The sequence below is a fragment of the Rhinichthys klamathensis genome, unplaced genomic scaffold (assembly GCF_029890125.1).
Source record: "Rhinichthys klamathensis goyatoka isolate OS25496 unplaced genomic scaffold, OSU_Roscu_1.1 h1tg000121l_1, whole genome shotgun sequence".
NCBI classification, from domain to species: Eukaryota; Metazoa; Chordata; class Actinopteri; order Cypriniformes; family Leuciscidae; genus Rhinichthys; species Rhinichthys klamathensis.
In genome coordinates this window covers 4,643,594-4,659,458 of record NW_026606658.1, presented here as the reverse complement: position 1 = coordinate 4,659,458, position 15,865 = coordinate 4,643,594, and the positions used below count along the sequence as shown (strand labels likewise).

General features: G+C 39.7%; 1 protein-coding gene across 3 annotated transcripts in view; it reads right to left on the bottom strand.

The window, feature by feature from the left end:
- The window catches only part of ppm1bb (protein phosphatase, Mg2+/Mn2+ dependent, 1Bb), a 39,028-nt gene that overhangs the window by 7,290 nt on the left and 15,873 nt on the right, over positions 1-15,865 (bottom strand). For all 3 annotated transcript variants that reach the window (XR_008807487.1, XM_056255614.1, XM_056255615.1), the window contains exons 2-3: positions 2,075-2,920; positions 54-171 (exon numbers count right to left, since the gene is read on the bottom strand). Coding sequence is in view for 2 of the 3 variants with exons in the window: in XM_056255614.1 (XP_056111589.1) it covers positions 54-171; positions 2,075-2,905 (949 nt within the window). In the remaining variant the exon portion in view is untranslated. The remainder of the gene's footprint in view (positions 1-53; positions 172-2,074; positions 2,921-15,865) is intronic.

Sequence of the window (15,865 nt, the reverse complement as noted above, 5' to 3'; positions counted from 1 at the left end):
GACATGGACAATGCAGAAAACTGGCTGACAAATAAACAGGTGCCACCTCTTACCTTCCACACGAGCCTCCAGGAACTTGTCCAACTCGGCTTCTCTCTTGACAGCCTCCTCTGATACCTTCGGTGCATTGGGGAAACATACTAGAACAACACTCATGTTGTCTCGGCTTCCCTGGTAAGAAAAAAAAAAGAGATAGTAGGTTAAAGAAAAGGCAGTTCACTGGACAAAAGTCCAACCTGTTGAGCAAGTGTTTATAACACCACAAGCTTCTATTGTAAACCACTATATATCTAGATCGCTTCCAATTTTGCCAATATTTTCCTCAGATGGAAATTTGTGATCTAGTCACACTTAGACACTAAGCAGACCATCGTAGAGAAATCTTTCAAGTGGAGCTTAGTTTCCAATGTATATATGAGCCATGCATCATAAAAAGGTATGAAGAAGGTTACAGACTAATACGGAAAGCCCTGACATCATCTTGAGCAAATCCATGCCAGATCCAGAGCTGTGACCTCACTCACAAGGTCCCTGGCTCTGTCTGATCATCTGGAGAGCTGGTGTCAACAGGCAGAGGGCTCAAGTGTTTTTCAAAAAGGGTATTGGAGGGGTTTTGGATTCTTGAATGCCAAGAGACACACAAAAAAAATTATATGCTTAGATGCAGCATGTAAAAGGGGAGTGGGGATTGTTTATAAAATCATGAGTTACACACAGCTGGTTTGTCTAATGAGACTAGCAGGACTAGTGATTATGTAAAGACTCAATGATTCAACTTCATAAAGCTGAACAACTAATGAAGAACAGAACAAATAGACTTAAAAAAAAGGTACGAAATTAGGGTAAAAAGATTTCAAGAAAAGAAAAAAAAAAACACACCCAAAAATGCCATTTACACGAAGCAAACACAGCGCAAACCATGATGAAATTCAAGGACAGCTTCTCCCCTAGAGCCATAACCATCATGAACTCTAATATGCACTGATCCCTCTATGCTACATACATACACAGTCTACATACATATACAGTCTCAGGGAGCTATTTTTCAATTTTCATTTAGCAACAAACAGGTTTAGTGCAATATATTCGTAGTGCAATATTTAAATTTGACTACAAACTGTTTATTTTTGTAATATACGTATAATATTTGTCGTATGAAATATTGTTTTTGTTGGTTGTATAATTTTTGGAAATGGAAGCACTTACTAATTTCTTCTTACGAGAGTATAATGACAATAAATGCTTTCTATTCTATTCTATGTCCAATTTGTAAACAAATGACTGACTGTCAACATTTGTATTAAGTCAGTCAAAAAAACAATTCAAATAACAGCTTTGAACTTGCTTGCAAGTTGGCAGTTTGAATAACAGCGCAAACAATGATGTCCGATTAGAGACAAAAAACTACTTGTCTGAACAGTTAAAAAGATAGGTCAAACGCAAATGCAAAATAGTCAGTGCATTATTCAGAGCCACAACTGACCAATTAGAAATTAAATTAACGTCACCATGAGACTTACAAATAATGTATTTACTGACTGGCTGGTCATATGATAATGTGTAAATAAAAACATACACAACATTGTTTTGCTGTAAAAATGAATTGGTATTTTTTAAATTAATGAACACCTACTCATGAATTACCCTGCAACCCAGCAATGACAAAGAGACCTTGTGTAAATTACCTGCATCTGTGCAGTGTTTCTCTACTAACAATGAAGCTGTGAGTTTAATTACTTAAAAAACAGCAATCTTACCACCTTGTTGCTGAAACAATATTATTTAGTTATTCAGTAGTGAAGCTATTTTAGTCGTGGGACAGTATTGACAAACAAGTATTTGTGCTAAATGTTTTTGTGTGTGTGCGCATTGTGATCTCCCATCTCTGTGTGCTGCAATTAAGGTTAACTCACACTTACCAGCCAAAAAAAAAAAAAAGCATTCAGAATATGGAATAAAATGAAATATTTCATAAAAAATATTGTTATTGTAATTTTAAATCGAAACATGGTGTTATATTCTTCTAAAACAGTCATATTTTTATGGCACTAATCATCACTAGAGACATCCTCACCTTATGTAAACAGGTGTCCACCACAGAGTTGCAGATCTTCTCCAAATCATCCCACACCTCCAGCCGAGAGCGTACAAAATCACACAGCTCCTCATTAGTCATCACATCCCAGATACCATCGCAGGCGAGCACCACAAATTCATCCTCTTCTGAAACGCGTGGAATTTCGTACACCTCCGGCTCCGGAGATACCAGCTGCTCAGTGGGGCCCTTTCCATCCACACACTTGTAGTCATAGTCCCCCAGTGCGCGCGACACTGCCAGAGAACCATTCACCCTTTGGATCATCACAGAACCTCCTGCGTTCTGAATGCGCTCTTTCTCACGTGGATTGCACGGCTTGTGGTCTTGTGTGGAGAACCGGACCTGTCCGGCACGGCTTAGCACGGCACGCGAGTCTCCGCAGTTGATGAAATAGAGGTGCTCAGGGGACACCAGTACGCCAACCGCTGTGGAGCCACTACGGTCCATACCGTTACGTAGATCCGAGAAGTTGCGCATGTACTCGTCGATCTTCAGGAAGCCAGAACGAATGCCGACTTTAACACCCTCCACGGAGTCGGGGCCAGAACGGAAGTCCTCGCTGCTGGTTATGATGTGCTCCAGCAGGTGTTTGGAGCAATAGTTGGCCACGCGGGAGCCAGCGTGACCGTCGTACACCGCGAAGAAGGACCAGTCGTCCAGGCCGTGAGGCAGACCCACTGCGGCCGTGTGTGCATCCTCCATCTCTACCCGCCAGCCCTGCATGCTACTCAGGCCAAAGAGCAGACCGTTGCCCGCCCCATGAGCATTGTGTTTCTCGGTCTTCGGTTTGTCCAAGAAGGCCCCCATGGCTCAGGACACCGTCTGCAAGAGAAAGAGTGAGTGATGCGAAGTTGCTTTGCATGTCAAAAAGCATTGTATGATACTTAAGTATTACAAAATTTTCATTTTTGGGTGAACTAAGCTCATCAAAAGCAAATATACATTTGAAACGAGCCTCAGCAATTATGTTAATCGAGAACAATTCAATACAATGAGCATATAAGCATATATGACTAAATAAGTCAATTCACTGAGTAGGCAGAAAATTAAATTACATAACATTAAATAGTGTGAAACATTTAGCATGACGTTCAATGAAAAATTATTTGCAGAATTGACTTTCATCATTGGTTAACTAGACCCATATCATCATAACCCACCATGAAAGGCACTATGCAATGTAAAATGTAGAATGGAGAAAAGTTGGGGGTTTTTAAGTCTTCTGCTCACCAATGCTGCATTTATGTGATAAAAATACACTAAAACTGTATTATTGTGAAAAAACTACAAAATGTAAGAGTTTCTAAAATAGTTGTGAGCATGACTAGGATTTCAGTGAAGGGGCAGCTCAGAGAAATAGCATGAATGAAAGTTTCCTGTCAAAAGCTGGATCTAAACTCTCACAGTATTATAGGAGAAGCAGTGCTTAAATGAAAGCATTAGGATGTCAAAAAAAGGCTTCTGGACACAATCTACACGGACAGATGGGGTGTGTCCGGACGGTAACTCAAGCTCCTGCATCACATTTCATCTTGAGTTCCATCTCTACCATGAACCACGCTTGGAAAAAACAAAACAAACTGGCTTTGGCTATCTTAACCTCATCCTCAAGACAAGCAAGCACACATACATCAAATGCATTTGTGTACTGTACAAATGCCACATGCATGCAAAACGCACTTTAAAAGGAGCTTAACAGAACTTACAAGACAAGAGGAAAAATGTATTATTATTGATTACAAACCACCAAGACAGAAGGAAAAATGTATTTTTCATAAGTTTGATTACCCATCTGAATGCAGGATTAGAAAGTGTGGAGAAGCTTTAAGCCGCTTTGGGCAAACCCCAGCCGTAAGACCATTACATGACTCCAGGAATAGCCACTGAAATGTATTACAAGCCCAAATAAGCCATTAGACAAATGGAACGAGAGCTGCCTCGTAAGTTATGCGATAACAACTTGGGACCTTGACCTAGCAAACCCAAAAAAGCGAGTAGGCTACTAACTAGAAACAAGTCAAGGTTTGCCAATAGATATTACAAGCAGGGTCATGGGAGTGGTCAAATTACAGTTTCTCTCATTCTCTTGAAGCGTCCCTCTTCACAGGTCTGTTTATCCATCGAGAGAAAGAGAACTGGCAGTGGTCAGCAGGGCCGGGATCCAGTGAAAGTTTCAGCATTCAGAGGATCATGGGCTCGTCCAAACCTGACCATCAGGGACTAAACTAGACTTACCCAGAAGGGTGGTGCCCAGAGCCAGATATTTGCTCACTACTCCACACATGACAGGCATGGAAGGCATGTGACCAAAAAAGGTGGTTGGGAGCTGGAGTGTGTGTTTGTGTGTGTGTGGTTGGATGAGGGCACAGGTTGTTGTGCAGTGTCATGGCTCGGCTGGCCAGGCTGTCGGTTTGGCAGGTCCTCCCCCTCTGAGCATGGCTCTATTTATATCCCTTCAAACTCAGATTGGGTTACTTGCATCTGAAAGTGGGCAGGGGCAAAGTGGTGCATCCTTATGGGTGTTATTCATTGGGGGGGGGGGGCTTCTTCCCAACATTCATGTTCAGACGTCCTTGTCAGATCCTCTTCATTCTGAGGCCTTGAAGCTGGTATGATCTCTGTCAGCAGTAAAATGGTTGATCCATCATGCAGCGCTCGCTTTGATCAAACCCTGCCATTAGCATGGCAGATACACTCAAGAGGAAGCTTTGTTAATGCTCAGGCTTCAAAACAAGAGCACAAGACCAGGTGCAGTAAACGCACAAATTTATCAGATCAAACGTTAATAAACAGGCACAACAGCAGGAAATGAGGGGGGTTTATAAAGGTGGCTGGATGTGGACCTGAGGAAGGGATGGTTGAATCCGGACAGTTTACCTTCATCTCCACACCACACACTAAAGGCAACATTAAACATGAACGCCTGGCACAACTAAATGAAAGAATTTATTTTCAGTTTACTGCAAATGTTATGTATAGACACTGATGTATTAATCCTGGCTGGAAGTGCTATGGATTCAATTACAGGTTATATTATATTGGGGATACTGTATTGATACATGGCCGCCAAGTATCGATATTTTCAGGGAGTGAATTTCGGCTTGCGATTACGAGTATTGTGCACAATTTTACACCAAGTTCTGCACTTATAATCTGGGAAATAATGATCATTTGAAATATTTCTTTCAGACTGTAATTTCATAAACAGTGCACTGCATCTTTCTCTCACGTGTGCACGAGCTGTGTGTACAGGAAGGGCGTCCTTGCATATTTCTGAACATGGACCGATATGTTTGCATGCCTTTAACTCAATATTAGAGTTATCTTAATATCCTTTTAGATACTGGTTCTTAAAGGGTTAGTTCACCCAAAAACAAAAATTCTGTCAGTAATTACTCACCCTCATGTTGTTCCAACCCCGTAAGACTTTCGTTCATCTTCGTTCATTAAATCTGAGAGCTGTCTTACTCCTCCATAGGCTTCTATGTTATTGAAACTTGCCGGCCCACAAAGTTATTAAAGACAATGTTTAAAATAGTCCAAGTGAACGTAGCTCACACATCACACACAAGACCAGCGTCGGCCAATAGTGAGCCTACGTTCTGACGTACAACACAGAAGCGCTGCGCTGTTACACTACGTGAACTCACTCAGGCCCACAGAGAAGGAAATGAATAGCTGAATAAAGTCGTTATTTTTGGGGGGTTTTTGCGCACAAAAAGCATTCTCATCGCTTGACAAACTTATGGTTGAGCCACTGTAGTCACTTGTGTCGCTTGATAACTTTGTGGGCCGGCAAGTTTCAATAACATAGAAGCCTTTGGAGGAGCGAGACAGCTCTCAGATTTAATCAAAAATATCTTAATTTCTGTTAGGGGTGGGGGCTATACCGATATGAACGTGACTACCGGTATTGTGTTGTACCATGATATGGATTTTGCGATACCGAGAATACCGTTAGATATTCATAAATTCAAATTTTGCAGTTATGTTGTTTTGTTTAATTTGGTACTCTTTACAACTTTTAACACTACTAATGGCGATACAAAAATCGAGGCTGAACTGAACGTTTAACCTTTTCCTCTATTGTGTCCAACTCGCGTGATGCACATGCATTAATAATCAAACACAGAGAGTATTGGCGCTTTTCCACTGCATAGTACGGTACGGTTCGGTTCGGTACGCTTTGGCGCTTTTCCACTGCATAGTACGGTACGGCTCGCTTCGGCTCGCTTTAAATGGTACCTGGTCTGTTGAGGTTCCAAGCGTACCGTACCGGTACTAAAATGTGACGTAAAAACACTGCAGATCACTGATTGGTCAGACAGAATCGTCACTACCAGCGTCATTGGACACTAAACTAGATTTAAATAACCAGTAGACAACAGCCAACGCGGTAGCATCTGTTTTTTAAAATTTAAAAACAAATGGCTGAATCGTGGTCAGTGGACGAGGTGCAGACGTTCCTCTCGTTGGTTGCCGAGGAGCGGATCCAGCGAGAGCTGGATGGGGCAAAACGGAATGAAAAAGTGTTCCAAGAAATAGCTCAGCTCTTAGCCGCACACGGCTATCACCGGACCTACAAGTGTAGGGACAAAATAACGATCAGTCCCACCCACTTTGAAGAGGTACTAACTGCGGTGGAAAAGCAACCGAGCTAAAGCGAACCGAACCGTGCCGTACCGAGTCGAGTCGTACCACGCAGTGGAAAAGCGAAGCGAGCCGAACCGTTCCGCGCCGAGTCGAACCGTACCGAGCCGAACCGAGCCGTACCAGCAGTGGAAAAGCGCCATATGGTAAAAGTCCAGTGTTTCCCACACAGACTAATTCGTGGCGGTGCGCCAAAGAATCAACACCGGCCGCCACATAATGCGTTTTTTTTTTTTTTACGCTATTTAAAATTACGCAGTGTATTCGTTCTCTGTCACTCTTAGAGACGGAGTGACACTCTGTCACTCTTTCACTGTGACAGAGTGTCACTCCGTCTCTGTCACTCACGCCTCTTTCGAACACACACACAGCGTCTGTCTATGAGGCGCCAGACTGGACAAAAGCGAAGCGAACTTCGCGAGCGACAGCGAGAGAGACCACGTGTGTCCGAGCATTAGTAAATTGATACATAGTAATTTATAATTACTATATAAGAGGTATGGAAGTTCGATAAATGGACAACAATATAAATAAAAACTACAATTAAATTGTCACCACTGAATTAGCAGTATGTAGCCTACTTCTCTCTTTTGGTCAGCATACAAAAACTTCGCGGTTAACAATGTTGTCTTCAATTAGGCCTAAGTGTCAAACCTCTCTGAAATCACACTATTTCATATTTATTGATTATAACGTATTCAATAAACCAAACTCTAGTGTTACTCCTCTTACAAATTATTAACGAAGGAATTATTTTGACCCCCGCAAAATAAAAAGTGGAAAGAGATAACAAGTGAATTCAGGCCTACCTCATGTTGCACGTTTGCTCCTTTTGAGAAAAACAATGGGACAATAAAAAAAAAATTCCAATTATGGATTATGTCCAATTAAATCCCTCACCTTTTTCTAGTTGAAGGGTTAAAATAGATATTTTGCCTGTAATTTAACTAAGGTGTACTAAAATGTAATTACCAATTTTTTTCTCATATCGCAATATAATATTGATATCGCCCGGACAGTGAAAAATATCGTGATATGATTTTTTGCTCATATCGCCCACCCCTAATTTGTGTTCCGAAGATGAACGAAAGTCTTAAGGGGTTGGAACAACATGAGGGTGAGTAATTACTGACATAATTTTTAGGGAACTAACCCTTTAAACTTTCCTATTGGAATCTTCATTTTAAAAGGCCCTCGATGTTTGAATCCCTCGCCATTTTTGAACTGTCACCATTTTCATATAATGAAACAAATATTGCTAAAGCCAACAGATGTACTAACAGATCTACCAATCTCTGTGTAAAAATAAAATGATGCTGCCATCTTTCTAAAGTCATTTTACACCCTCTTTGGTTCTAATGCCGCGTTCCAGGCAACCTGTAACCCATGTTTTTCCAACCTTATACCCGTGAAAGTGCACTGGAATGGCAGTCAAACCCGTGACTTCCCACCCGTGAACTCGTACTAGATCGATGTACTCCCAGTTACGAGCTCTGACGTCACATAGCCCGCGAAACCATACAAAACAGCAATGGTTTGTTTACATCTAGCTACCACAATTCCTTGCGCTCAGGTAGTTTGGCATGACTGGCTTGGAACGCGACAAAGTCGTGAGTCGTAGTTTGAAGTTGTGATTTACGTGCTCAAAAACCTGCCTGGAACGCAGCATTAGTCTCAGGTGAAAATTGTCATTTTGACCCCCCCTCTACAAGATTACTCAGATTTATTTTTACAAGTACAGAAAAAATATTAACAAAATAAAAAAAATTTAGCTGGGGAAGTTTTAAAAATTTGGTTGATTTGACAAGGAATGACCCAGTAGTCTCTCGAATACGGTCTGTATGAACGTGCAACGATGTTTTGTTGTGATTACACAGCATAGGGAGGTTTAATTTGAATTGTTGAACAACATTTACATCGACAATTTAACGGTCATAAAATAAGAACAAATAAACAAACAATAGCAAAAATAAATACAATAGAGTAGGGCTGGGCAAAAAAATCGATTTTTCGATTAATCGTTTTTTAAAATGTGGTCGATTCAAAATCGATTCTTTCCATATTCAGGGCTCGCGGTGCTGCGTCTTCTCACTCTGCACAAGGCAAGCGTCAAGCGCTGCAGGCGTCGATACACAACAGAGACTATTTATATACACACTCATGTTTAGGAGTCGGGACATGATTCACTTGCACAATCGGGCCAGCATTGCATCGTAACTAACGTTTATCATTTTCACGTCTTTTTTAAGTTTTACCAGTTTAAACATTTAAGCAATTTTAAACTATCCTGTGCTCGCGCACTCGCGCATGTTTTTCATTGCGTGCACATACAGTAAAGCCTAAATCCGCCTCACAAACAGCTCGCCAGTAACAAAAGTTATTTTTCGTGGATTATATCGCTTCAACAGTTAAAAACACGCAAAATGATGTCAAAACTCTGGTCTTGGTGAGTAACCTCGTAAAGACAGTCGGTTATGTCTTAAATAAGCATAAACGCGTGTGACAGACAGTATAATGAAACGGTAATGGATCCGTGCACTAGTTCTTAAAGTGAACGCAGCCATATGTGTCTGTCATTAATTTTGTTGTCAAAACAACATAATACAGCATTAATTGTAAGGAATCAGAATTAATAGCCTATGTATTTAATTCAGTCAGGACTAAAAGACTATCCAGTGTTATTTTACATTGGATTACTTTATTCAGTTTCTGTAGTATTTCTGACCTACCCAAAAACTTTTCTTTTTATGTCTCTTTATTTGTGTATTTAGGCCTATTCTATTGTATTTATTTGTGCTACTTTTTTCAATTTAATTCAAAGATTGAAATCAAGCTTCCATGTGTTGCATAAACTCTTTAACAAAAAAATTACCCCATTGTAAACAAACATTTAGGTGAGATCAATGTAATAGAAAATTGTCTAAAAAATGATAACTGATATTTAGACTGAGATTTGTATTACATCTATATTCATTATAGTCGAATCGAGAATCAAAATCGAATCGAGAATTGAAATCGAATCGAACTGTGAGCTTGTGAATCGAAATCGAATTTGAACATCTGAATCGATACCCAGCCCTACAATAGAGTAAAGAGACAAATTAAATAAACATGGCTTCAAGTATAACAGTAAATTCAGGTAAGAAAAACTACAGAAATGAAAGTACACTGTACTAAATATACAAAATAACACTGGATAGTTTTCATTGTAAAAATTTAATACAGATTAATGCTTACAATTAAAGTTACAAAAAAATGATTCAGTCAAGAGCAGCGAGTAATTTCCTCTGTCTGGTGCAGTAGGTTTATTAGGCTGCTATCACTTTAAGAGTGTATGCCTCAGGGGATTCCCACCCCTTGTAATCTGTGGGTATACAGATTTCCTCATTTGATTACATTGATTCCCAAGGTCTCGACTCTCGATTCAATTCCAACAACTCAATAAAACTGTGTGCCACAAAATAAGACAAGAAACATCTTTCTAAGTAAAGAAAACAAATTAACAACACAAATTAAAATATGCTTTATTTTACCATTGCCCTGAAAAAAAAACTGCTAAAAAGTGATGCAGAAAACTAATACAAAGAAAACCTTCCAACATGGATTATGAAAATATTAATTAAAAAAATTGACAACAAAGCTAAACTATGCAGTTGAGTCATAATCAGCAGGACAAGATGCACTATACAAACATTTTTGCATATCCACTGAAAATACAGTGAAACGATCATGAGATTTTAAAAAGAGAGCTGAAAGACTACATTTACTCAGATTAGTTTTATGAACCTTTAGTAGGACTGTGAAATTACAGTGTTTGCCATGTAATTAAGGACACACTTTCCATAATCAAATAAATAATAATCAAATAAATAACTAAAAAACAAAACCACACAAATGCATTAAAACAGAATTATGCAGGAAATGCTGTAGCACAATAAGGATTCATAAGGATCACTACTGCTATAGCAACTGTGCAATAAAGAGCTTAAAAGAGAAGCACAGAACACAATTGATTTACTGCTGTAGCAACCCTTTGTGGAGAATTGAGATGTTGAAAATAAAGTGATATTCTAATGCTAAGGGGGGCATTTTCTCTTAGTCTAATTAGACCTAGTGTATAAGTACTTGGACATTTTTTAAAAAGGTCCAAATTGATGTCATAACATCCTCCCACCCTCATCTTGTTGAGGCACAATAATGACTTCTCCCCCCATTTTCTACACAAGACTCCATTCTAAAAATAAAGTAAACACTGTGGCGTCACCAAGCAACTCCAGTGCCGCACTGTAAACAGGGGGCTTAGCTTCATTCAGTGACCTAGCTGCAAGCTCTGCATCTTCTCGGGACATGAGATGACCCCCACACATTTCCGCTTTAGCTCTGCATGAAAACAGGCATCGAGCTTAACCTCTGGTATAGAGTAAGCTACTGATAGGATTCTGCCTAAATCATTTAGCTTTCTGTTTTGATATGATGAACAATGAGCAAGTTGACAGTATTTGCCAGGCCACTGCTGGTGTTCTGAGGGCCTGAAAGCCACACTAATGCTTATAAAACTGTACAGAGGCTAGGGTAGGCCAGTATGACGATATATATATCGTGGTGACGTAATAAACGGTCTATTGTTAGAGATTTTGCTATATCATTTAGATCATTGTATGCAAATATATACACGTAAAAGATACAATTCAAGTTTATTTGGACTTTTGACAGCTTCAGGACTTTCATGAACACTACAGATTACACTTCCACATTTTGTATCCCCACCCACAGACAGTCGGATCAACAGACGGTTAATAACCAAAAAAGTTGTTTTGTAACAGTAGGTTTATTACAGAAAATGTTATCACTTAAGACATAAGCAAACGAGGATACTCGCTAAGACGGGCATTTTGACATAATTTTGCGGCATGTGTCTGTTCAGGCACAAATAGATGAGAAACAGAACTGAATTTGTTGCTTGCGTTGCGTGCAGTCTGCTGTGAGCGCACACAGAAAACAGCGCAGGTGTTCCCAACTGATTTCGCTTTTGCGTCATCTTGCGCTTAAATAATTTTAACTTGCTTGAATGTTTTAACAGACAGGACTTAAAAACATAATAAACCTGGTGTTCCTTATACATTTTTTGTTTTTAATTAAAAACAAAAAATGTATAAGGAACACCAGGTTTATTATGTTTTTAATAAAACAAATTTTAAAAACGCAAATCGTAATTTTAACTAGAAAAATCACAATTCGTTTTTTTCCCCAAATCGTTCAGCCCTAGGAAATACTCAAATTCAAGCCAACAAACCCCACCAATAGGGTACCATGTGCTCAATCTGTAAAGATTAACTTCTCAACAAATAAAAGGTCACACTTACATACTGTTTAAGGCTGAGCAATTTGATCGATTCTGCGATATAAATCGATATTTTTTCCACCAAGAAAGTATCGATTTTTAAGGCGCGAGTATCGATCCATAAGTCCCATTCAAATCCCCCGTGTTTAACTTAGCCCGTCAAGTGGCCGTTCACATATCGTGTCTTTTGCGCACTCAAGTTCGTTATTTCAAATGTAGGCGCGCGGCAAGCGCGCTCATAATTGAAGCGACGCGCTCATTTTTCCCAGGCGCAGCGAGATGAAAAAGCCTCAACTTTTCAGAATGCCGCAAGCGCACCGCAGTTCATGTGACAAGAACCAACCATCAGCTTCACTCTTTCCGTAACAACATTGAAAGCTCGGTCAACATGAAGGATGGGGGTGCACCCAAACACTACGGGTGTTTTTCTCTTCTCCCTTTAAATCTTTCAGAAAATGATGTAAGTGTATCGAATTATATCAAATCGTATCGAATCGTATCGTTCGCTGAATATCGTGATATATATCGTATCGTTCGCTGAATATCGTGATATATATCGTATCGTGAGCTGAATATCGTGTATCGTATCGTATCGTGAGATTAGTGTATCGCTACAGCCCTAATACTGTTTGTTCAAAAACAATTTGCAGGCGAAATCCAGTCATTGCAATAGGAATCCACGTAATCGAGAATTTTGCATGAGGGTAAAAGATTTATAAGATATATCACAACAGGTTCAAGTTGATGACATGGATTTGCCATTTTGACCAACAGAAATCTGCTTGCAGGGTTCCCACACCTTGGTTAACTTCAAATTCAAGGACCTTTCAAGGACTTTCCAGGTCCAAAACACTCAAATTCAAGGACTTAATGTGGGAACACATTTGTAGTGTTGAACAACAAACGTTGAGGTTCCATCGTAGTTGTTTTGTACGCACGTGAACGTCATGGCAACGTACAACACAAAGCACCTCACGCGGAAACACTTAACGTAACGCGTAAATGCATGTAGCTAACATAAATCAAGCAAGCTGGTGTGCATAGGCCACGAAGTGTTGGCGGTAGGGATGTAAACGGTTAATCGATTAATTGTAGACAAGAATTGACTCGATTAAATTAAATTAATTGTCGGCTAATTGAACATTGCAAACGTGACGAGATTCTCACGCGAGAGACCCGACACAAACTTGAGGCGGCAAAAAAGAAACCAAACATGAGGCAGTCAAAACGGAGTGGACTACCAGCTATATACAGCGTGCTAACCTCGAAAATCCAGCTGTATTCTAACAATAACTTAGCTCTCCTTATTAGCTAGTCTCCTTGCATGCTGGCTAATAACTTTTTTAAAGCTGGGTCTCAAGCATTAACAGCACTGTGTTGGACAGATTTGTGGCGCGGTGTTCCATGAGGGAGCGAGAGCGAGAGAGAGCGAGAGAGAGCGAGAGAGAGCGAGAGAGAGCGAGAGAGAGCGAGAGAGAGCGAGAGAGAGCGAGAGAGAGCGAGAGAGAGCGAGAGAGAGCGAGAGAGAGCGAGAGAGAGCGAGAGAGAGCGAGAGAGAGCGAGAGAGAGCGAGAGAGAGCGAGAGAGAGCGAGAGAGAGCGAGAGAGAGCGAGAGAGAGAGAGAGAGAGAGAGAGAGAGAGAGAGAGAGAGAGAGAGAGAGAGAGAGAGAGAAGCGAGAGCGAGAGAGATGCGCGAATGCGCTACGGCGCTCTGCAATCAAATACGATTTTAAATAGGCTTAGTAAAAAAAAAAATATCGAAAATCAATGTGTGGCGATCAGCGTTGATATTGTGGCGGGCCGCCACAAATAAATGAACGTATGGGAAACTCTGCTTACTGTCACCTTCCTCAGGGATGATTTAAGTTGTGTTCAGTTCTATATTTGAAGTTTCCAGGTCTAGTAATTTTACTTTTACCTTTCTCAGACCATGGGGGATTATAAGTGCTGCTGCTAATGTTTCAAGTTTTTCATACAAGTAGTTTAGATTATTATGTAGCTTAATATAGTGTAGGCTAAGCCTACCCATATAGATTTTTATTTAAAATGGATTTTATGTTGCTTAATGTTTCACATGCAACAGGTGAGCCAGTGCACAATTATTTTTTTATGTATTTTAATTTTCTGTGCATAATTTGTTTTGTTAAACTACATAAATGCCATTATCTGTACCGTATCCCAACTGTTACAATAAAACATCAATTGAGCAATATAACATGCATTTTTATTCAGCATATAAGCAATATTTTGCTTTTTATGTTAAAGACACTATTGATACCGTGTGAAATTTACATTCTCAGGAAAATAGCCGCTTATCAGTTAATCGTTAATCCATCGATAAAGTCGATCAACTAACGATTAATGAATTAATTGATAATTTGCATCCCTAGTTGGCGAAATAACACATTAGCGGACCGGAGGGACCTGTCTCTATTATGTTCATTTTCAAAAACATTTGTCAGATTCACAAACTTTTAAGGATTTCAAGGACCGGTGGGAACCCTGTGCTTGGTTTGAAAGTGATTTCAGTGTGAGCTGTGTTTTATACATTGCTACACTTTTGAAAATAGACAATAGACCTTTTTTGCTTGCAAAATTTTGTTAATGTGACCACAAATTAAGGCCCTGTCCACACGGACACGGGTATTTTTATAAATATTTTTCGGCCGTTCGTCCACACGAAAACGCACTGAAACCGAACATTTTTGAAAACCCCTGCCAGGGTGAGGATTTTCAGAAACGCCGGTTACAGTGTTGTCGTGTAGACAGTGAAACCGGGGTTTTTGCCTTGCGACGTCAGAGTGTGCGCCGTTATCAGCTGTGTTTGACATCAGATTTGCGCTTCTGATTGGCCAACGTGGCTTTAGGGTTAAGGTTTATATCGCCGCCTGCTGGCGTGGCATGCTCTTGACCGCGCTTGATTGTGTGTTTTTACGTTTTCATGTAGACGGAGACCGAGCATGTGTGGACTGGACGGGATTTTTTTTTAAAACGCTGTAGGAAAAACTCCGGTTATAAAAATACCCGTGTCCGTGTGGACATGGCCTTAGACTGGCTAGACTGACACAAAACTAGACCAATACCCTTAAAATGAATGACTGGAAACATCCAAAGCAGTCCTCTGTATCAGTGGCACCACACTCACTTTGAATTACACTTGTTTATCTGGCGTATAAGGTCTATGGGTGCATATCATTCGTTTGTCAAAATGAAATGTTAAATATGATTAGTCAGTTTCTGTTAGTCCCGCCCACATTATCTTACAACGCAAGGTTGTAAAACTTGTTATAGTAAGAACTGCACATTTGTGGAGTTGAATTTAAAAAAATGGCGAGGCAAATATCAATCAGCTGATACTTTAAAAAGCCTACTTTGGAAACACCAATTGTACTGCTGCTGCAAAAAAAAACAAGGCTAGCAATGAATCCGGGTGCTTTCTTTAACATGATGAGTTCATCTCAGTTTTTTACCAGAAATATCTATCACTAAATATTCAGTGGTGCACCTCTGGTCTGAAATTTAAAAATCTAAAACGTATTTTAATTTTAATTTTAATTTCACTTACAACTACCATTTTATTTTGATCAAAATTAAAACACAAAGAACATAATATTTTAGCTAAATATGTTACATAAATAATTTATTTCATTTGCATATCTTGATGAGAAAAATATATAAGTCCAGAAGTTTCGTAGACAAATCTAAAAAAAAAAAACGTGTAAAAAATGTTTTAAATGTGTCAATTATTTATGTGTAATTAAAAAAAATAATAATAA